Consider the following 23,766-nt stretch of genomic DNA (forward strand, 5'->3'; position numbering starts at 1 on the left):
TTTGCCAGCATGCAACAATGACTATGTGGAAATCGTACCTGATATATTACCACAGACGGACGTCTCATGAAATTCACAATGTCCCAGGTCGGAAAACTGTGATCCAAATTAATGGACCATTTTCGACTTGTCATCTGGGTGAAACAATTTATGGATAAAACCATCACGTTACGATGGCTTATCGAATTTGCCAGCATGCAACAATGACTATGTGGAAATCGTACGTGATATATTACCACAGACGGACGTCTCATGAAATTCACAATGTCCCAGGTCGGAAAACTGTGATCCAAATTTATGGACCATTTTCGACCTGTCATCTGGGTGAAACGAGTTATGGATAAAACCATCACGTTACGATGGCTTATCGAATTTGCCAGCATGCAACAATGACTATGTGGAAATCGTACCTGATATATTACCACAGACGGACGTCTCATGAAATTCACAATGTCCCAGGTCGGAAAACTGTGATCCAAATTTATGGACCATTTTCGACTTGTCATCTGGGTGAAACAAGTTATGGATAAAACCATCACGTTACGATGGCTTATCGAATTTGCCAGCATGCAACAATGACTATGTGGAAATCGTACGTGATATATTACCACAGACGGGTGTCTCATGAAATTCACAATGATGGTCAGGCAGTTTTGATCCAAAAATATAGTAGACGGTATATTTATGTTAATACTTACGACGGCCAAACTGGTGAATTATATGAGTTAGGTCGGAAAATTTGGATCCATTTTTATGGACCAAACTGGTGAATTCGTTTTTGATATGAGTCAGGTCATTCAAATATTTAATTCTAGGCGATATGTTTATAAGCCATCAACTTATTTTCTACTTTGCCAGCATGACTACTTTTATTACACGAGGTCGGGAAACTGTGATCCGAATTTATGGACCAATTTTGACTGATCCGCCAACGAACAATCGCATCGACCACTACTCTCTCTCTATTACAAAAAAAACCGATTAATTATGGTTTTTGTTTTTGATATGAGAGTTAGGTCGGAAATTTTGGATCCATTTTTATGAACCAAACTGGTGAATTAGTTTTTGATACGAGTCAGGTCGGAAATTTTGGATCCATTTTTATGGACCAAACTGGTGAATTCGTTTTTGAGATGAGTCAGGTCGGAAATTTTGGATCCATTTTTATGGACCAAACTGGTGAATTCGTTTTTGAGATGAGTCAGGTCGGAAAATTTGGATCCATTTTTATGGACCAAACTGGAGAATTATCTCTTGATATGACTTAGGTCGGAAAATTTGGATCCATTTTTATGGACCAAAACGTTATTGAGCAGGTCGGAAAATCCTGATCCCATCTTTATGGACCAAAAATAATCAGGTCGGTGATCCAAATTGGTCTTTTCGACGAGGTCGGTGATCCATTTTGGTCTTTTTGACCGGGTCGGGGATCACATTTTTTATGGACCAGAGTTCAGGTTGGTGATCAGGAAAGTCGGGTCGGTGATCAGGGCCAAGTCGGGGATCAGGTCGGGGATCACGGACTTTTTCCAAAAATGGTCCTAACCAGGTCGGGAATCACTGATCCCCGACCTGAAAATGGTCATTTTTGGTCCTAGACTTTTGCTTTTTGAGAAATCGTTCTTTTCTAGGTTTCGATGGTAAGGTCGCCGATCACATTTTTGGATCTTTGTAACGTTGTGAGCAAATATGTACATATTGCAGAAAACCGAAAGCGAACTGTTCATGAGGGAAGTGGGAAGGAGGAAGGAAGAGGAGAGGAGGAGAGAGCAGAGAAGGCAGACGACAAAGACGATATCTTTATAAATCGGATCTAGATTTCCGACTGAATGGTCAACTGTTAATTTGAATAGTTTTATGTGTATGTCTTGTTAGTCTTGATCAACCAATATGTGCGTTTGTTTATATATATTCAAAAGATGGAAAAGGAGGAGACAGAGGCGGAGAGGAAGCAGAAGGCAGAGAAAAAGAGAGCAAAGAAGAGAAGGGGGAAGGAGAAGAGAAGGGCGGAGGAAGAGGCAGAGGTGGAAAGACGAAGGAAGAGGCTGGAAAGGAAAGAGCGAAAGGAGAGGAAAGAGGTGAGATTAGAAAAAATATGATGCATTGGATTTCAATCTATCGTAATTTTCAAATTATCCAATGCAATAGATGGTAGTCGATGTCACCTATGTTTGTGCCACAAGGCTCTTTTATTAATCACTGTATTTATAATTGCTCTAATTTTCTGTAGCATAAGCTTGAGTAGACTGAGGAGAACGACAAGCAAACGACAAGCAAACGACAAGTGATTGATGGGACGAGCACGAAGGTTAGTATTCAAATAATATGGGTAAATACTTGAACCGATCAAGAAATAACAACACTGTATTGCTGATTTACAATTATCTTCATTGTACAGAAAGCCAGGATGAGTGGAAGCCAACAAAGGAAGAAAGAAAGGATTATGTAGAGGAGAGGCGGGAGGAAGCAATCGAGACTGAGGACGAGGAGTGGGAATCAGAAGCGGAGATGAATGTATGTAAAACTGTAAAATTTACCTTTCAATCATTCTTATAACAGAAGCAAATGTTCAGACAAATTATCCATTTTTGAATAAATCAAGTATATGATGCAGTACTTATTTCTTATAGGGATTAAATGAGCGGAATATAGAAGAGGGTCGGATGGAGGTCCAGGTCATCAGGGATCGTCCGGCAGAGGACACGCGGTTAAGACTGTGATTGTTTATAGTAGCTTGGAATAGATGTTCTTCTGCAAAGTAGAACGCTTACACAAACAATAACATGACGGTTGATATAGATCATTACTATTATTTTATAAGAATTGTACCTGCTGCCCCCATTGCATGATCGTAAGAGGCGACTAAACTTGGGATCTTATCTTTTCTCTTCTTTCCTGATAACTTTCTTCTTCCTAATGTCTCCCTTGACAATGCCTCACTTTTGGCCTTTAGTTGAGCGTTCGCCGCTGTGCGGAAGGTTTTGGGTTCTGTCCCCTAGCCGAGACATACCACAGTCTTTAAAAATGGTAGTTGCTACTCCTGCTTAGCGCTCGGCATATTTGGAGTGGGACGACTGGTTCGCCCGTTGTCAGTATAATGTGACCGGGTGGGGTGTGCTACTGGGTGTCTTCGGCAGTATGCTTCAGTGAGATAGCACTTTAAATCGGCAAAAGTTCCGGCCTATCACAATGGAGACTTAACACGAACATACGGCAGCCTCCCAAAACACACATACGCACTCACCACACTCATACATGTCGCACGCACGGGAGGCCGTCCTTAAATGACCTTAGATGTTAATAGGACGTTAAACAAAATAAACCAAACCAACTATTATTTTATTTTATTTTATTTTTTTCAGCACAGGCCCAAGCGCGAGTGCCCGATGCCGGACTGCGACAAGGTGCTGGAGAACATTCCCCGGCACCTTCGTCAGGTATGTTTTCAAATTTTACTGAAATATATCTCGAACACATGTAAGATATCATGTTTCAGGTCGACACATCGTGATCTATTTCATGGACCGTATCATTGGTCGACAATTCGTGATCCATTTTATTAGGCCCAATTGACGTCCAGTTCGACTATTTACAATAGTACCATTCATCAAAGATTGGTTTGGTTTTGTTTATTTTGTTTAACGTCCTATTAACAGCTAAGGTCATTTAAGGACGGCCTCCGATGCGTGCGACATGCATGCGTGTTATGAGTGCGTATGTGTGTTTTGGGAGACTGCGGTATGTTCGTGTTAAGTCTCCTTGTGATAGGCCGGAACTTTTGCCGATTTAAAGTGCTACCTCACGGAAGCATACTGCCGAAGACACCCAGCAGGACACCCCACCCGGTCACATTATACTGACAACGGGCGAACCAGTCGTTCCACTCCAAATATGTGTGCGACATACATGCGTGTGATGACTGTGTACAGTACTGGGAGGGTGATTTTTTACCCAAACCCTGCGGGAGCGGAACATTTTAAGCCCTATCGCTCGTATCCGCGGGATGTTCGCAGGGTGTTCGCAGGGTGCTAGCAGCGAATTCGCGGCGGGTTTGCGGCGAGTTCGCGGCGGATCCGCTCAACGAATCCGCTGTCACAGTCCTTCAATAATAGGCGACGTGGATTAAGTTTGAGCAGTCTGTCCAGGCTGTCTGTTAATTTTCTAGAAGCAGTTTTTTCAGTACAAACTGTAAATTTGGTTTGGTTTAGTTTATTTTGTTTAACGTCCTATTAACAGCTAAGGTCATTTAAGGACGGCCTCCCGTGCGTGCAACATGCATGCGTGTGGTGAGTGCGTATGTGTGTTTTGGGAGGCTGCGGTATGTTCGTGTTAAGTCTCCTTGTGATAGGCCGGAACTTTTGCCGATTTATAGTGTACCTCACTGAAGCGTACTGCCGAAGACACCCAGCAGGACACCCCACCCGGTCACATTATACTGACAACGGGCGAACCAGTCGTTCCACTCCAAATATGCTGAGCGCTAAGCAGGAGTAGCAACTACCATTTTTAAAGACTATGGTATGTCTCGGCCAGGGGACAGAACCCAAAGCCTTCCTCACAGGGGCGAACACTAAAGGCCAAAAGTGAGGCATTGTCAAGGGAGACATTAGAAAGATGAAAGTTGTTTAGAAAGAAGAGAAAAGATAAGATCCCAAATTTAGTCGCCTCTTACGATCATGCAATGGGGGCAGCAGGTACAATTCTTACGCCCTACCTGCAGGGCACTTTCATTTCGTAACAAAGTTCCACAAGATGACCGCGGTCGAGGCAGCTATCTTGTCCCCTGGAAGGATGCAGCGCATCGTCCACGAGACTGGATCTCCATCTGACCAGAATCCATCAACTTCAGAAGGTTTGGGTTTGGTTTGGTTTTGTTTATTTTGTTCAACGTCCTATTAACAGCTAAGGTCATTTAAGGACGGCCTCCGATGCGTGCGACATGCATGCGTGTTATGAGTGCGTATGTGTGTTTTGGGAGGCTGTGGTATGTTCGTGTTAAGTCTCCTTGTGATAGGCCGGAACTTTTGCCGATTTAGAGTGCTACCTCACTGAAGCATACTGCCGAAGACACCCAGCAGCACACCCCACCCGGTCACATTATACTGACAACGGGCGAACCAGTCGTCCCACTCCAAATTTGCTGAGCGCTAAGCAGGAGCAGCAACTACCATTTTTAAAGACTCTGGTATGTCTCGGCCAGGGGACAGAACTCAAAGCCTTCCTCACAGGGGCGAACGCTCAACTAAAGGCCAAAAGTGAGGCATTGTCAAGGGAGACATTAGGAAGAAGAAAGTTGTTAAGAAAGAAGAGAAAAGATAAGATCCCAAGTTTAGTCGCCTCTTACGATCATGCAATGGGGGCAGCAGGTACAATTCTTACGCCCTACCTGCAGGGCAGCGTTGATAAATGAGCAAATTGGAGTTACACTCACAAGTTATCATTATTGGCATTGTAGCGCTATATTTACATTTGCCGTTGTGGAGCTAGCATTCATAAGTTCACGAATAACAACTGAAAACAGCTCAAAGCATAGTTGAATCTTTGAGAAAAACCAACCCAATATCAACATTGTCCAGTGAGATAGCAATGTTTACCTTCTGAGAAGAGTATCAATCAAGCCACCGTCCTCGCCTATGTCCTTCAGGTCAAGGACGGTGGCTTTCGAAAGGCCCTGCGGGAGCATGGTCCGGATCCCGGTCTCGTGAGCTGCCGCTGTGTTTGCTGACTGTCGTCGACCGGTGATCCGGTTGCGGCTGTGTCGCCTACAAATGATGTTAAAAATAAAGGTCATGGCATACAATGATGTATGGTGTCTTAGAAACTTCAACAGGGTAATTGTTCATTGACGTTTAAAGAAAGTTAAAACATAACATTGTCACTTCTAGCTCACTTACGCATACTCCCGCAGGGCTTGGCCCAAGGAGGTCTTGTCGACCTCCCTCACCCCAGGCGTCCTGGCCTCCTTCATTGCCTCTCTGAACTCATCAGACTCCTTCCCAAATGAATGGATCCTGGTCAGGTGGAGATCCAGTCTCGTGGTCGAGGAGCTGCATCCCTCCAGGGGACAGCCTAGTTTTGGTGCCGTCCTTCCATTTCTCTGGTACCCCTGGAGGGAGACTTGGTTGGCTGCCTCGACCGCGGTCATGTTGTGGAACTGTGTAAAGAAATGAAGGATTTTGATGAATGGTACTTTTGTAAATAGTCGAACTGGAAGTCAATTAGACCTATTAAAAGGATCACGAATTGTCGACCAATGATACGTTCCATGAAATAGACCACGATGTGTAGATCTGAAACATGATATGTTAAATATGTTCGAGATATATTTCAATAAAACTTCAAAGACATACCTGACGAAGGTGCCGAGGAATATTCTCCAGCACCTTGTCGCAGTCCGGCATCGGACACTCGCGCTTGGGCCTATGCTGAAAAATAAGAATAAAATAATAGTAATGATCTATATCAACCGTAATGTTATTGTATGTGTAAGGGTTCTACTTTGCAGAAGAACGTCTATTCCGAGCTACTACAAACTATCACTTTGTCTTACCCGCGTGCCCTCTGCCGGACGTTCCACAACGTCCTGGACCTCCATCTGACCGTCATCATCATCATCTTCTAGCTCTTCCGATTCCTATAAGAAATAAGTACTGCATCACATACTTGATTAATACAAAAAATGAAAGTGGATAAAATGAACATTTGCTTCTGCTATAAGAATGACTAAAAGGTAAATTTAACAGTTTTACATACATTCCTGTCCTCTTCTAGCTCCTCTATATATTCTTTCTTTTCCGCCTTCGTTGGTTTCCATTCTTCCGCGCTATCTGTAAAATGAGGATAATTGTAATTCAGCAATACAGTGTTGTTGGTTCCTTATCGGTTCAAATATGTACCAATATAGCAACTTTCAGATCCCTGTCAACTTATTTTCTTTCAAACGTTCAGTTCAAATTATTTTGATACTAACCTTCATGGTTGTCCCAATCCTCGCTCATTTGCCCCTCGTCATTCACATCACTCCTCTCCTGATTACCCTATAGAAAATAAGATCAATTATAACTACAGTGGTTGATAAAAGAGGCCAGTGGCACAAGCGTAGGTGACATCGACAGCCATCTATTGCATTGGATAATTTGAAAAGTACGATACATTTAAATCCAATGCATCATATTTGTTCTAAACTCACCTCTTTCCTTGCTTCTTTCCTCTCCTTTTCCCGCTCCTTTCTTTCTAGCCTCTTCCTTCTTACTTCCTTCTTTCTTTCTACCTCCGCCTCTTCCTCTGCCCTTCTCCTCTGCTTCCTTCTACTCTCCTTCGCTCTCTTTCTCTCCGCCTTCTGCTTCCTCTCCGCCTCTGTCTCCTTTTCCATCATCTTTTGAAAATACATATACAGAAACACATATTGTTTGATCAAGACTAACAAGGCATACGCGTATAAAACTATTACTTCGCCAAGTGAATAATGAAATCTGTGATTGCCCTGCAGGTAGGGCGTAAGAATTGTACCTGCTGCCCCCATTGCATGATCGTAAGAGGCGACTAAACTTGGGATCTTATCTTTTCTCTTCTTTCCTGATAACTTTCTTCTTCCTAATGTCTCCCTTGACAATGCCTCACTTTTGGCCTTTAGTTGAGCGTTCGCCGCTGTGAGGAAGGTTTTGGGTTCTGTCCCCTAGCCGAGACATACCACAGTCTTTAAAAATGGTAGTTGCTACTCCTGCTTAGCGCTCGGCGTATTTGGAGTGGGACGACTGGTTCGCCCGTTGTCAGTATAATGTGACCGGGTGGGGTGTACTGCTGGGTGTCTTCGGCAGTATGCTTCAGTGAGATAGCACTTTAAATCGGCAAAAGTTCCGGCCTATCACAAGGAGACTTAACACGAACATACTGCAGCCTCCCAAAACACACATACGCACTCACCACACTCATACATGTCGCACGCACGGGAGGCCGTCCTTAAATGACCTTAGATGTTAATAGGACGTTAAACAAAATAAACCAAAAGAAACCAAACGAAATCTGTGACTTAGTCACGGATCGGAAATCTAGATCCGATTCATTCTGACGACAGTGTGTTTTTACGTTGATCCATGCAAGTTATGTGGAATTTATTCCTGCTGTCCTTTCAGATAACGTCCATTTCACCACTTACCTTTCTCTTCTTAACCACCTCTTCTTTCTCCGTCCTATGATTGACATCCCCCTCCTCTGTCTGCTTCCTCTCCTCCTCCTCCTGTCCCGTCTTCTCCCCCGCTGTCTGATTCCTCTCCTCCTCCTCCTGTCCCGTCTTCTCCCCCATCTCTCTTTCCTGCCTCTCCCTATCTTTCTTCTCCTTTTTCATCTTTTAAATATATGTATAAAAACGCACATATAGATTGATATTGAATTAATTTCTGCTTTCATGGCGCTGCCAGTTGAAGGATGCGGATAGAAACTCCACGAATTTCCCCAAAGAACAGAGGTAGATCTTCACCGTCTTCGGTTTCAGACTAAATGAAGAAGAAAAGAAATATATATCATTGTTTGTCATGCAAAATGAAATAAGCATATGTATCTATCAATATATAACCTTACCAATTGTAAGCGGGTGCTATCCGCCCATGGCTGTCAAATGGAGTATGAATATGACATTAAATAAATCTAGGTTATAAATGAATGCATAATAAATACGTTGTAATACAAAGTTGAATTGAACCAATGATTTGTAAAATCTTGACGGGTATTATACTGTACCCCCTACTAAGGTGTGGGAATTTGAATTCCGTTGATAAATGTTTGGTTTGGTTTGGTTTGGTTTATTTAGTTTAACGTCCTATTAACATCTAAGGTCATTTAAGGACGGCCTCCCGTGCATGCGACATGCATGTGTGTGGTGAGTGCGTATGTGTATTTTGGGAGGCTGCGGTATGTTCGTGTTAAGTCTCCTTGTGATAGGCCGGATCTTTTGGCGATTTAGAGTGCTACCTCACTGAAGCATACTGCCGAAGACACCCAGCAGCACACCCCACCCGGTCACATTATACTGACAACGGGCGAACCAGTCGTCCCACTCCTAATTTGCTGAGCGCTAAGCAGGAGCAGCAACTACCATTTTTAGGTCATCTGACCCAAAGGGTCAGGATGACCCATAGTCATCGTGCTTCGTCCGTCGTCGTCCGCCGTGCGCCGTGCGTCGTGCGCCGTGCGCCGTGCGCCGTCCATAAACTTTTTCTTTCAAAACGCTACTCCTCCTTAACCCTTGGGTGGATTACTTCCAAATTTAGTTTGAAGCATCATTGGGGGAGGGCAATCATATTTTATATAAATGAGGCTGGTCTGACCCCTGGGGCCAGAAGGGCGGGGCCCCAAAAAGGGAACTTAGGTGAATATTGCTATAAAATCCTACTCCTCCTTTACCCTTGGGTGGATTACAACTAAATTTGGTGTGAAACATCATTGGGGGAGGGCGGTCATATTTTATATAAATGAAGTTGGTGTGACCCCTGGGGCCTGAGGGGCGGGGCCCCAAAAGGGGAACTTTGATGAAATTTTGCTATAAAATTCTACTCCTCCTTAACCCTTTAGTGGATTTCAACCAGATATGTTGTGAAACATCATTTGGGGAGGGCGGTCATATTTTATATAAATGAGGCTGGTGTGACCACTAGGGCCTGAGGGGCGGGGCCCCAAAAGGGGAACTTTGATGAAATTTTGCTATAAAATCCTACTCCTCCTTAACCCTTTAGTGGATTTCAACCAGATATGTTGTGAAACATCATTTAGGGAGGGCGGTCATATTTTATATAAATGAAGTTGGTGTGACCCCTGGGGCCTGAAGGGCGGGGCCCCAAAAGGGGAACTTTGATGAAATTTTGCTATAAAATCCTACTCCTCCTTAACCCTTTAGTGGATTTCAACCAGATATGTTGTGAAACATCATTTGGGGAGGGCGGTCATATTTTATATAAGTGAGGCTAGTGTAACCCCTGGGGCCTGAGGGGTGGGGCCCCAAATGGGGAACTTTGATGAAATTTTGCTATAAAATCCTACTCCTCCTTAACCCTTTAGTAGATTTCAACCAGATATGTTGTGAAACATCATTGGGGGAGGGTGGTCATATTTTATATAAATGAGGCTGGTGTGAGCCCTGGGGCCAGAGTGACGGGCCCAAAAAAGGGAACTTTGATGAAATTTTGCTATAAAATCCTACTCGTCCTTAACCCTTTGGTGGATTTCAACCAGATATTGTGTGAAACATCATTGGTGGAGGGTGGTCATATTTTATATAAATGAGGCTGGTGTGGCCCCTGGGGCCAGAGGGGCGGGGCCCCAAAAGGGGAACTTTGATGAAATTTTGCTATAAAATCCTATTCCTCCTAACACCCATAGTGAATTATTACCAAATTTGGTGTGAAACATCATTGGAGGAGGACAATCATATTTTATATAAATGAGGCTGGTTTGACCCCTAGGGTCAGAGGGGCGGGGCCCCAAAAGGGGAACTTTGGTGAATTTTTGCTATAAATCTACTTCTCTCTAACCCTTGGGTGGATTAATACGAAATATGGTGTGAAACATCCTTTGGGAAGGGTGGTCATATTTTATATAAACGAGGCTAGTGTGACCCCTGGGGCCTGAGGGGCAGGGCCCTAAAATGGGAACTTTGGTGAATATTTGCTGTTAAATCCTAATCCTCCCTAACCTTTTGGTGCATTACAACCAAATTTGATGTGAAACATATTAGGTGACGGCAATCATATTTTTTAATGAGACAGGTTTGACCCCTGGGGAAAAAAAGATGGGGCAAAAGGAGTGCTTAGGTTAAACATTTCTTAAAAATGCAATTCCTCCTTAATGCCTTTATTGATTACAACCATATTTAGTATGAAACATCATTGGGGAAAGGCAATCCTAATTGATATAAATGAGTCTTGTCTGACCCATTGGGACAGAGGGGCATGCCCCAAAAATGGGAACTTGGCTAAAATTTTGCTTTATGATGCTGCTCTTCCTGGACAAGCTAAATGGATCAACACCAAATTTGATCTAAAACATAACTGGCTGCGATAAATAATTTATGGTAATAATGCTGGATTGGGGTGTGTGTCCCTGCTGTAAGTGTAAGTGTTTGTCAGATGACCGTTAAGGCCCATGGGCCTCTTGTTAAAGACTCTGGTATGTCTCGGCCAGGGGACAGAACTCAAAGCCTTCCTCACAGGGGCGAACGCTCAACTAAAGGCCAAAAGTGAGGCATTGTCAAGGGAGACATTAGGAAGAAGAAAGTTGTTAAGAAAGAAGAGAAAAGATAAGATCCCAAGTTTAGTCGCCTCTTACGATCATGCAATGGGGGCAGCAGGTACAATTCTTACGCCCTACCTGCAGGGCAGCGTTGATAAATGAGCAAATTGGAGTTACACTCACAAGTTATCATTATTGGCATTGTAGCGCTATATTTACATTTGCCGTTGTGGAGCTAGCATTCATAAGTTCACGAATAACAACTGAAAGGAGCTCAAAGCATAGTTGAATCTTTGAGAAAAACCAACCCAATATCAACATTGTCCAGTGAGATAGCAATGTTTACCTTCTGAGAAGAGTATCAATCAAGCCACCGTCCTCGCCTATGCCCTTCAGGTCAAGGACGGTGGCTTTCGAAAGGCCCTGCGGGAGCATGGTCCGGATCCCGGTCTCGTGAGCTGCCGCTGTGTTTGCTGACTGTCGTCGACCGGTGATCCGGTTGCGGCTGTGTCGCCTACAAATGATGTTAAAAATAAAGGTCATGGCATACAATGATGTATGGTGTCTTAGAAACTTCAACAGGGTAATTGTTCATTGACGTTTAAAGAAAGTTAAAACATAACATTGTCACTTCTAGCTCACTTACGCATACTCCCGCAGGGCTTGGCCCAAGGAGGTCTTGTCGACCTCCCTCACCCCAGGCGTCCTGGCCTCCTTCATTGCCTCTCTGAACTCATCCGACTCCTTCCCAAATGAATGGATCCTGGTCAGGTGGAGATCCAGTCTCGTGGTCGAGGAGCTGCATCCCTCCAGGGGACAGCCTAGTTTTGGTGCCGTCCTTCCATTTCTCTGGTACCCCTGGAGGGAGACTTGGTTGGCTGCCTCGACCGCGGTCATGTTGTGGAACTGTGTAAAGAAATGAAGGATTTTGATGAATGGTACTTTTGTAAATAGTCGAACTGGAAGTCAATTAGACCTATTAAAAGGATCACGAATTGTCGACCAATGATACGTTCCATGAAATAGACCACGATGTGTAGATCTGAAACATGATATGTTAAATATGTTCGAGATATATTTCAATAAAACTTCAAAGACATACCTGACGAAGGTGCCGAGGAATATTCTCCAGCACCTTGTCGCAGTCCGGCATCGGACACTCGCGCTTGGGCCTATGCTGAAAAATAAGAATAAAATAATAGTAATGATCTATATCAACCGTAATGTTATTGTATGTGTAAGCGTTCTACTTTGCAGAAGAACGTCTATTCCGAGCTACTACAAACTATCACTTTGTCTTACCCGCGTGCCCTCTGCCGGACGTTCCACAACGTCCTGGACCTCCATCTGACCGTCATCATCATCATCTTCTAGCTCTTCCGATTCCTATAAGAAATAAGTACTGCATCACATACTTGATTAATACAAAAAATGAAAGTGGATAAAATGAACATTTGCTTCTGCTATAAGAATGACTAAAAGGTAAATTTAACAGTTTTACATACATTCCTGTCCTCTTCTAGCTCCTCTATATATTCTTTCTTTTCCGCCTTCGTTGGTTTCCATTCTTCCGCGCTATCTGTAAAATGAGGATAATTGTAATTCAGCAATACAGTGTTGTTGGTTCCTTATCGGTTCAAATATGTACCAATATAGCAACTTTCAGATCCCTGTCAACTTATTTTCTTCCAAACGTTCAGTTCAAATTATTTTGATACTAACCTTCATGGTTGTCCGAATCCTCGCTCATTTGCCCCTCGTCATTCACATCACTCCTCTCCTGATTACCCTATAGAAAATAAGATCAATTATAACTACAGTGGTTGATAAAAGAGGCCAGTGGCACAAGCGTAGGTGACATCGACAGCCATCTATTGCATTGGATAATTTGAAAAGTACGATACATTTAAATCCAATGCATCATATTTGTTCTAAACTCACCTCTTTCCTTGCTTCTTTCCTCTCCTTTTTCCGCTCCTTTCTTTCTAGCCTCTTCCTTCTTTCTTTCTACCTCCGCCTCTTCCTCTGCCCTTCTCCTCTGCTTCCTTCTACTCTCCTTCGCTCTCTTTCTCTCCGCCTTCTGCTTCCTCTCCGCCTCTGTCTCCTTTTCCAATCTTTTGAAAATACATATACAGAAACACATATTGTTTGATCAAGACTAACAAGGCATACACATATAAAACTATTACTTCGCCAAGTGAATAATGAAATCTGTGATTGCCCTGCAGGTAGGGCGTAAGAATTGTACCTGCTGCCCCCATTGCATGATCGTAAGAGGCGACTAAACTTGGGATCTTATCTTTTCTCTTCTTTCCTGATAACTTTCTTCTTCCTAATGTCTCCCTTGACAATGCCTCACTTTTGGCCTTTAGTTGAGCGTTCGCCGCTGTGAGGAAGGTTTTGGGTTCTGTCCCCTAGCCGAGACATACCACAGTCTTTAAAAATGGTAGTTGCTACTCCTGCTTAGCGCTCGGCGTATTTGGAGTGGGACGACTGGTTCGCCCGTTGTCAGTATAATGTGACCGGGTGGGGTGTACTGCTGGGTGTCTTCGGCAGTATGCTTCAGTGAGATAGCACTTTAAATCGGCAAAAGTTCCGGCCTATCACAAGGAGACTTAACACGAACATACTGCAGCCTCCCAAAACACACATACGCACTCACCACACTCATACATGTCGCACGCACGGGAGGCCGTCCTTAAATGACCTTAGATGTTAATAGGACGTTAAACAAAATAAACCAAAAGAAACCAAACGAAATCTGTGACTTAGTCACGGATCGGAAATCTAGATCCGATTCATTCTGACGACAGTGTGTTTTTACGTTGATCCATGCAAGTTATGTGGAATTTATTCCTGCTGTCCTTTCAGATAACGTCCATTTCACCACTTACCTTTCTCTTCTTAACCACCTCTTCCTTCTCTGTCCTATGATTGACATCCCCCTCCTCTGTCTGCTTCCTCTCCTCCTCCTCCTGTCCCGTCTTCTCCCCCGCTGTCTGATTCCTCTCCTCCTCCTCCTGTCCCGTCTTCTCCCCCATCTCTCTTTCCTGCCTCTCCCTATCTTTCTTCTCCTTTTTCATCTTTTAAATATATGTATAAAAACGCACATATAGATTGATATTGAATTAATTTCTGCTTTCATGGCGCTGCCAGTTGAAGGATGCGGATAGAAACTCCACGAATTTCCCCAAAGAACAGAGGTAGATCTTCACCGTCTCCGGTTTCAGACTAAATGAAGAAGAAAAGAAATATATATCATTGTTTGTCATGCAAAATGAAATAAGCATATGTATCTATCAATATATAACCTTACCAATTGTAAGCGGGTGCTATCCGCCCATGGCTGTCAAATGGAGTATGAATATGACATTAAATAAATCTAGGTTATAAATGAATGCATAATAAATACGTTGTAATAAAAAGTTGAATTTAACCAATGATTTGTAAAATCTTGACGGGTATTATACTGTACCCCCTACTAAGGTGTGGGAATTTGAATTCCGTTGATAAATGTTTGGTTTGGTTTGGTTTATTTAGTTTAACGTCCTATTAACATCTAAGGTCATTTAAGGACGGCCTCCCGTGCATGCGACATGCATGTGTGTGGTGAGTGCGTATGTGTATTTTGGGAGGCTGCGGTATGTCCGTGTTAAGTCTCCTTGTGATAGGCCGGATCTTTTGCCGATTTAGAGTGCTACCTCACTGAAGCATACTGCCGAAGACACCCAGCAGCACACCCCACCCGGTCACATTATACTGACAACGGGCGAACCAGTCGTCCCACTCCTAATTTGCTGAGCGCTAAGCAGGAGCAGCAACTACCATTTTTAAAGACTCTGGTATGTCTCGGCCAGGGGACAGAACTCAAAGCCTTCCTCCCATGGCTGTCAAATGGAGTATGAATATGACATTAAATAAATCTAGGTTATAAATGAATGCATAATAAATACGTTGTAATACAAAGTTGAATTTAACCAATGATTTGTACAATCTTGACGGGTATTATACTGTACCCCCTACTAAGGTGTGGGAATTTGAATTCCGTTGATAAATGAGCAAATTGGAGTTACACTGACCACCCTCCCCAATGATGTTTCACAACATATCTGGTTGAAATCTACTAAAGGGTTAAGGAGGAGTAGGATTTTATAGCAAAATTTCATCAAAGTTCCCCATTTGGGGCCCCACCCCACAGGCCCCAGGGGTCACACTAGCCTCATTTATATAAAATATGACCGCCCTCCCCAAATGATGTTTCACAACATATCTGGTTGAAATCCACTAAAGGGTTAAGGAGGAGTAGGATTTTATAGCAAAATTTCATCAAAGTTCCCCTTTTGGGGCCCCGCCCCTCAGGCCCCAGGGGTCACACCAACTTCATTTATATAAAATATGACCGCCCTCCCCCAATGATGTTTCACACCAAATTTAGTTGTAATCCACCCAAGGGTAAAGGAGGAATAGGATTTTATAGCAATATTCACCTAAGTTCCCTTTTTGGGGCCCCGCCCTTCTGGCCCCAGGGGTCAGACCAGCCTCATTTATATAAAATATGATTGCCCTCCCCCAATGATGCTTCAAACCAAATTTGGAAGTAATCCACCCAAGCGTTAAGGAGGAGTAGCGTTTTGAAAGAAAAAGTTTACGGACGGCGCACGGCGGACGACGACGGACGAAGCACGATGACTATAGGTCATCCTGACCCTTTGGGTCAAATGACCTAAAAAAAAAACATAGGGGTCCGATGTGGTCATTGCGAAACAGATATACTCTCTATTGTAATTAAAATATGTGATTGGCAGGTGTTAACAGCAGGTGAAACCATTTCTATAACGGTAACTATACGATCGGTAATTGTTCTGTGTACAGAGAATTAATCTATATCGCTTTAACTAACTTCAATTATGATTAGATTACGCGAAATAGAGATTTTTTTCTGGAAAATAATGATACACCTTTTATAACTCATTTATAAGTATGACCGTTTAATAGATCATTCAGATTGGTTTTATTTGGATTTAAACGGTAATAATTTGGAATATATGATTTCCTAGCGAATTTTCAATGATTGTGGTAAAACAAAACCAAGATAATGATATATCTATTATACTCATCTCCGACATTCTCTTCACACAAGGTAAATATTTTCTTCTTGAACTCCTTTGCTACCTACCAGTTTCAATGGAAAATTTCAAATTACAAGATCTATCATCAGGCTTCGTTGGACGTAAAATAGACTGGTCTATAGAAAGAGAAAGGACTAAATAGTTCACATTGTTGGACGTTAGGTCTTGATCGTAATGGTGACGTCTGCATTGTCAGTACGTCATTTTGTTTTGCTTCCAAAATAAAAGGGACGGGAAAGATTCCCATGTTATGCTTATAATTAATTGAAATATGTTAAAATGTATTTTATAGATTTTTTTTATTACAAACACCAATGTATTGTTTTCTCACAATAAAGAGAGCACATCGACTACCCATACATTGTACACATCATTGTGTAGTCTATGTATTTCAAGCAATATTTATTTGACAATTTCCATTTAACAATATATACAACATTTATAGTACACACACAGATTCCAATCATGCATGTAATCGAAAAAAGAGATCTCGCATAATGATTTTGTACTTGGCTGGTTAAATGGTAATTGCTGTGACAATTTGGCTGTTAATGAAATAATAAGGTTGATTAACTACTATATATATAGTTAGGAAAATATGAGCACGGATTTCTATATCTACCGGTAATATAAATGCACCGAAGTGTATGTCTATGCTATTAGCCACGCCAGAGTCGTCCCTGTAAACTGCAAGTAGCATATATATATCAACATAAATAATGATAGTACGAAAACACACGTCTTTGATCCGTGTATTTAAACTACGAAATGTTCAAATAATTGTACAGTCTATGTATGAAGCCCGCTACAAAAAGTCAGACAAAATAATTATAAGTTATAGTAATGAGGATAAAATTTGGTTTTCTTCAAACAATTACGAAACAATAAATATACAGTATGTCCCCGCGTGGACAAAGTAATGATCTTATCAATGTTTATCGTCTTCTCATCCGTCAAGGGTCGTACATGTATCTGGACCAATTTCTCAAACAGACATGTTACTAGCTAGATACTTCAGATTTATGTGATGACTAAATTATGCAATTAAGGACTTCGTTAGATCACGTAAAAATAAGTCAGAGATCTTTAACTAAATAACGAGCCCCTTATGTGGCCTCTCCGAGGTCATGGCATTTGAGGTCATGCACAAAGCGCCATCTATAAACAAGTCAGCTAAATCAGTAGTAACTAAATGCATAGGCCTATATATACAAGTATTGAATTGCAGATCATTTAAACCACATCATTTATCAACAGCAGCAATCGAGACGTTAAGAGAGTTTCGTAGACTCACTATACGGTATCCAGATGCTTTTTTATTTAGTTATACCCATGATCGTCACGAAGAACCGTATCACTTCGAATTCGAGTCTTACATTTGGGATAGGACACTTGCACGTAAGTCACAAAATCTACCAATCGTCTCGACTGCTAGCGGTAAAAAAAATCGGTACACGTATCATTTTACCCATCGCTCCCGTTTTTGCTGCGGGAGCGTCGGAGCGATCTCGCCGCGATGTCGCCGCGAGATCGCTCGGGCGACATCGCGGGGTGATTTTAATCCCTTCCGCTCAACCGCCGCTCGTCGCTCCCGCAGGGATCGAGTACAAAATCACTCTCCCAGTACTGTATGTGTGTTTTGGGAGGCTGCGGTATGTTCGTGTGAAGTCTCCTTGTGATAGACCAGAACTTTTGCCGATTTATAGTGCTATCCCACTGAAGCATACTGCCGAAGACACCCCACCGGTCACATTATACTGAAAACGGGCAAACCAGTCGTCCCATTCCTAATATGTTGAGCGCTAAGCAGGAGCAGCAACTACCATTTGTAAAGACTCTGGTATGTCTCGGCCAGGATACAGAAACCCACAGCCTTCCTCACAGGGGCGAACGCTCAACTAAAGGCCATAAGTGAGGCATTGTCAACGGAGACATGAGTAAGAAGAAAGTTGGAAAGAAAAGAAAAGAAAAGATTCCAAATTCAGCCGCCTCTTACGATCATGCAATGGGGTCAGCAGGTACCATTCTTACGCCCTACTTACAGGGCAGATACGACTTAAGCTCTAATTTTCTCATACAAAATAGAAAATGATAATCAGTCTTCCGAAGCCAGTGAATTATTATAGAGAGCATTAGTGTTCCAATCATGCTTTATTATTACGAATCCCGGCCAACATTCATCTATTGGCAACTACCATGGTATTGTATGCAGATGATGAAGAAATACATTCTACATCCTGTCAAAAGCTTTTGGGTGTATACATAAATGAAAACCTTACTTGGGTAGATCAGGTAAAACAAGTGTTATCAAAGCTAGCCTCGGCAGTTGCTTTGCTTCGTAGGATGTCTACATATTTAAATACCGATACCAAAAAAGTGTACTACAATGCATATATTCTCCCAATAATGGACTATGCTGCTGTTGTTTGGGGGAATGGCTTAACTCGGGAACAAATCACTGCAATTACTAAAATTCAAAAACGAGCACTTAGGATTATTTTAAAAAAGTCAACAATGACTCTATTGTCCAAGCAAAGAGCTGTTTAATGATACCGATACTCTTCCCTTTGAATATAGAATTATGTACCACACATGTGTGCTAGTGTATAGGTCATTAAATAATATGGCACCAGAATACTTGAAAACTTGTTTTACTTCTTGCAATGAAATGTATCATTATGGGTTAAGATCAACAACACAAAATAACTTAATCTTACCTAGAGCACACTCTGAGCTGTTCAAAAAGTCCCTTCATTATAATGGAGTTAAGCTATGGAACAACTTACCAACTAGTTTAAAAACTGTGACATCACTATTTGTCTTCAAAAAGAACGTTAAAAAACACTTTTTAACAATGTATCTAACAAATTGATTTTTAATTTATTTACATGATCAAACTAGGTATATTTTCAACATTCCACATGCTACTGTCGCTCTAGTATTTTTGTAAATGATTAACAAATAATTGTTAATATGTTTTGATTTTTAATTAGACATGTTTGTGTGAGTGAGTGAATGTGTGAAGGAAATATTGACAAAAAAGTTACGATGTTTGTATTGCTGTCAAAATAAATGTTTTCGTTTTCTTCATGTTTTATGTGAGGGCCATATGTAAGATTAGTACTGTACTAAATATGTAACCCTCGTGAAATAAAGTTTTATTATTATTATTATTATTATATTATTACAAGCTAACCGGTAATAAGTATTTATATATCAAAGTATTTAAAATGTTGCCATATCCATCCACTTAAAGAATAAATATTAAAAAATATTGTGACCAGTAGCATTAGATTCTAATACTTTTTCAAAAAAGCATGGTCTTTCGTTGGTATGTACAGTATTTTTCAATTTACAGTTACATTATCTTTAACATTATATCTCTGCAAGAAGGTAGAAAATTGTAGTAATCAAGATGAATCTGCCGTGGATAATATAAACATTTATTATGAAGTGTTAACGAAAGGATACGATCGTAACGTGGACCTGTGGTCAGGGTCAGCTGATCGTGAGGGAAGTCGGATCAGACCTGCATACCAGTCAATTTTAAATAAAGATGCACTGTACATGAGAAGTACAAATATCCTTAATTGAAAAATCCCGCGGATAAGCAATTAGACCGACTATGGTTGAGAAGGTAAATTATTTATACGACCATATCTGTAAACTGTAAAACGAAAGTAGGTCTATCTCAACTAGGTAAAGTAAATACTGCTATTTCCGCAATAACTGTTCGTTTTACTTGATACGATAGCTATAAACAAAATCAGTGTTACCTTCCGTTGTAATTTAGTACATTGGTGTCTCAAAAAATGCGAAAATAATCCGGTATAATGTTCAATGATCTTCTGTTTATATTATCGGTATGCATGTCACGTTCTAATAGCATGTGAACTTCCGGTTACGTCATCAAATTAATTTCCCGCGAATTTATTGGGAAATCTAAATCAACACTTGAAATGAAATGAAATGGAAGAAATAAAAAAAATTCTAAATAAAAATATTGTGATCAATATTTAGTGCAACATTAAAGTTTCATCGTAGATAGTTGTTACGATTCGCCAACCTAAAGCATAAGTAATTGAAATCAAATTATTCTAAAATTCACATTTCGTTTCTATTTTAATCTTAATTTTTTTATCACAAGATCGTTTAGAAGCTTTGCAGTACCGACTCTTTCAAACGCACAGATGCTTTGATTTGAGCAAAGATGGCGACCTGAAGCTGTGTGGCGGTTTGGATTGGAATTAAATTGCGTCTATTTCGGCAAGTAAACATCGTACAATGTTCCCGTGTGGTCAGATCATCTAATTTTGTCAATATGTATTCAAAACAGTTGTTGTTTAGTCGCTACCGTCATTAACATAAAAATTCGGATTATTATATAAATACTTATTTAACAAGCTAACCGGTAATAAGTATTTATATATTTAAAAAAAACTACTGTATATATCACCTGTGTTCATTGAAGAATAAAACAACCTGTGTAATCAGGGAAAATAAAGTATTTCTGCGATAAAGCACTCGACAAAGTCTGAGTGCATAGAATCCAACAAAAAAGTGATGTACATGATTTTTTTGATTTTTTTTTCTATTTATAGTAACATTATCCTTGACCTTTGACTTTCAAGCCTGAAGCTACATGTAGTATTCTAAGCAAATACTTTCTTTAGTAGCAGTGATCTTGACCATCTGGCCCTTATAAGTTATCCTTGAAAGCAGGCACAAGGTAGAACTTGATAATTTTAACTTCTAATAAGCATAATCAGCTCAGCTGAATTCATAATATATTGTACTTCAACTGATTTTCAATTTATAGAAATACAAAATGTAGTACCATTGACCTGCAGACCTGAAAGAGTAATTAAGTTATTGTGCAGCAACCAAACAAGATGCCCTATGGACCTGTATCAATGACCTGCTTCTCTGGACCTCTTGCCTATTTGAGAAAAAAGTGTTTCAATATTTTAGCATGTTTGACTCCTGTGACTGTGAATGTATGTCAAGGTAATTCATTTTAACAAACTTTTCATCACTTTACCACAGCATACTACAGGCCCCATATCAGGTCACTTGGCCTCTGGGTTATTGAGTAGAAGATTTTCAAATGTTTGCATGTTTGGCCCCTGTGCCCTATAATAAGTAATTATGCTCCGGAACAAGTTTGAAAACATTGTGATCTGACAAATCAGCAAATTAAAGATGTCCAACACCATCAGTATGTGAATTTTTAAAGAAACTCAAACATTCAACATAAAAGGAAGTGACAGAGCATGTCTATATTTATTATAGCCATGCAAAATATTGATGTTTTGCAAAACAAAAAGGAATTCTGCAAAACAACCAATTCTCAAAATTCACCTAAATATGACCATATTTTACCCAAAGGAAACTGGGAAGATATAGAAATGAGAAGAAAATATTTAACAGAAAGAAATATAAAGAACCTTTTGAGGGACTTTAACTATAGAGATATTATGAAAAAAAAATAATCAGAAATATACAAATAAGAAAGTGGGAACCTTACTATATAAAAGTTATATATGATTGATATGAATAAGTCTATCCCCACAATGGAAAGTAAAACAATCATAATTAAATCATGGAAACAGAAATGACTTTGTAAAGTTTTGAATCTTCTGTAACTTTAAGACTTCTTGAACTTGATAAATTTGAGAAATGAAGTCAATGACACTAAACAAAATAAACACTTCCAGATGCATATGTATCATCAGATGTATATTAATTATGAAGTGCAAAACAATGGGAAAAAAATGAACTATAAACTGCTAGAATAGCTAGAACCCTATAAGACATATATAGGAAAGAAAATAAAGGGACGCAACTCTTCAAGTTAGTGGAAATCCAGCCCTGAATTTAATGTGTGATGATTGTCTTTTGAGAATGTGTTCCTAAACCAAAGTCAAGAGAGCTTGTATGTGTCTAACTTCCGGTGTTTGGGCCAGAGGAAACTCTGGCTACTCATTCTCATCAAGGGTCTTTGACGTGTTAGAAGGTGAGATTGCCAGATCGAATAAGAAAATCTGATAAAAAAGTATTGCAGTGTTTTTGGATGGATCCACCAATGTTTAACAAAATTGTTTTCATATTATTAAAACTTATATATTTTCTGGAATTATTTTCATTACAGATTTCAGAATTGAAGGAAATGCTTATGTTTGAGTTGATCCAAGAGATATAACACAGTATTCTAAAAAAATAAGTGTATGAATCATAGTTGTCAGAGAAAAATGTCAACACACAATATGATGTGGAGTGCATTGGATGTTGAAAGCTTAATTCCTGCTCTGTAGTTAAGTTGTCAAGAATCATATCCTTTCACATACAATGTATATATATATACATATTTGACTTTAATAGTTGTAGTGAAGATTTATAACAAAGAAAAAAAAATTCCACAGAGAATAGTGTGGAAATAAAGATGAACTAAATTAAACAAGAGGCCCAGAGTATCGCTCACCTGGATTTCATGAGATATGAAACAAGAATGATGATTAAGTATATTTGTCACTGGTATTGCTATGTCAATATATCACAGGCATTTTATATGGGTACGTGAGGATTTGATGTCAAAAAATGCATTTATCCATGAAATAAAATTAACTTTTGGCACAACCCCATAGGGATGCTACCACACAAATGTGAGTGATATCCATTGCTTATTTTCAGAAAAGAAGTTGTTTAAACCAATTGACCCCTTTTGACCCCACCTTCTGCACCCCGGGGAGAGTGGGGTCAGTTCCTTCCTTTATAAAATTTTGAATCCTTACCCAAACGGATGCTACCAGGCAAATATGAGCGATATCCCTTGCTTAGTTTCAGAGAAGCAGTTGTTCATATCAATTCAGCCAAATTGACCCCTCTTGGCCCCGCCCCTCAGGCCCCCGGGGGGTCAGCCTCACCATTTGTACAATTCTGAATGCCCACCCAATAGTGATGCTACCAGGCAAATATGAGCGATATCCATCGCTTGGTTTCAGAGAAGAAGTCGTTTATATTAAGAGAGCCAAATTGACCCCATTTGGCCCCACCCCTCAGACCCCTTGGGGGTCAGCCCCACCATTTGTACAATTTTGAAACCCCACTCCATAGGGATGCTACCAGATAAATATGAGTGATATCCATTGCTAAGATTCAGAGCAGAAGTCGTTTATATCAATTCTGTAAAACTGACCCCTTTTGGCCCCGCCCCTCAGACCCCAGGGGGTCAGCCCTGTCATTTGTACAATTTCAAATTCCTACCCAATAGTGATGCTTCCAGTAAAATATGAGAGATATCCATTGTTTGGTTCCAGAGAAGAAGTCAATTATATGAATATAGCCCGATTGACCCCTCTTGTCCCCGCCCCTCAGGCCCCCGGGGGGTCAGCCTCACCATTTGTACAATTCTGAATGC

At 40.7% G+C, this 23,766-nt stretch overlaps 2 protein-coding genes across 2 annotated transcripts; both read right to left on the reverse strand.

Annotated features, from left to right (window-relative positions):
* Positions 1-6,526: 6,526 nt before the first annotated feature.
* Positions 6,527-8,344, reverse strand: LOC117344668 (vicilin-like seed storage protein At2g18540). Its single transcript, XM_033907496.1, has 5 exons — positions 8,156-8,344; positions 7,190-7,375; positions 6,971-7,037; positions 6,754-6,827; positions 6,527-6,634 (listed from the first exon to the last, which is right to left on the reverse strand). The coding sequence occupies exons 1-5, from the start codon at positions 8,342-8,344 to the stop codon at positions 6,527-6,529; spliced, it is 624 nt and encodes a 207-aa protein (XP_033763387.1).
* A 45-nt stretch (positions 8,345-8,389) lies between these two features.
* Positions 8,390-14,303, reverse strand: LOC117344669 (trichohyalin-like). The gene is made up of 8 exons (XM_033907497.1): positions 14,115-14,303; positions 13,162-13,324; positions 12,726-12,799; positions 12,523-12,606; positions 12,323-12,397; positions 11,867-12,126; positions 11,567-11,734; positions 8,390-8,492 (listed from the first exon to the last, which is right to left on the reverse strand). The coding sequence occupies exons 1-8, from the start codon at positions 14,301-14,303 to the stop codon at positions 8,390-8,392; spliced, it is 1,116 nt and encodes a 371-aa protein (XP_033763388.1).
* Positions 14,304-23,766: the final 9,463 nt, after the last annotated feature.

Source organism: Pecten maximus, chromosome 16 (genome assembly GCF_902652985.1).
Source record: "Pecten maximus chromosome 16, xPecMax1.1, whole genome shotgun sequence".
Lineage (NCBI taxonomy): Eukaryota > Metazoa > Mollusca > Bivalvia > Pectinida > Pectinidae > Pecten > Pecten maximus.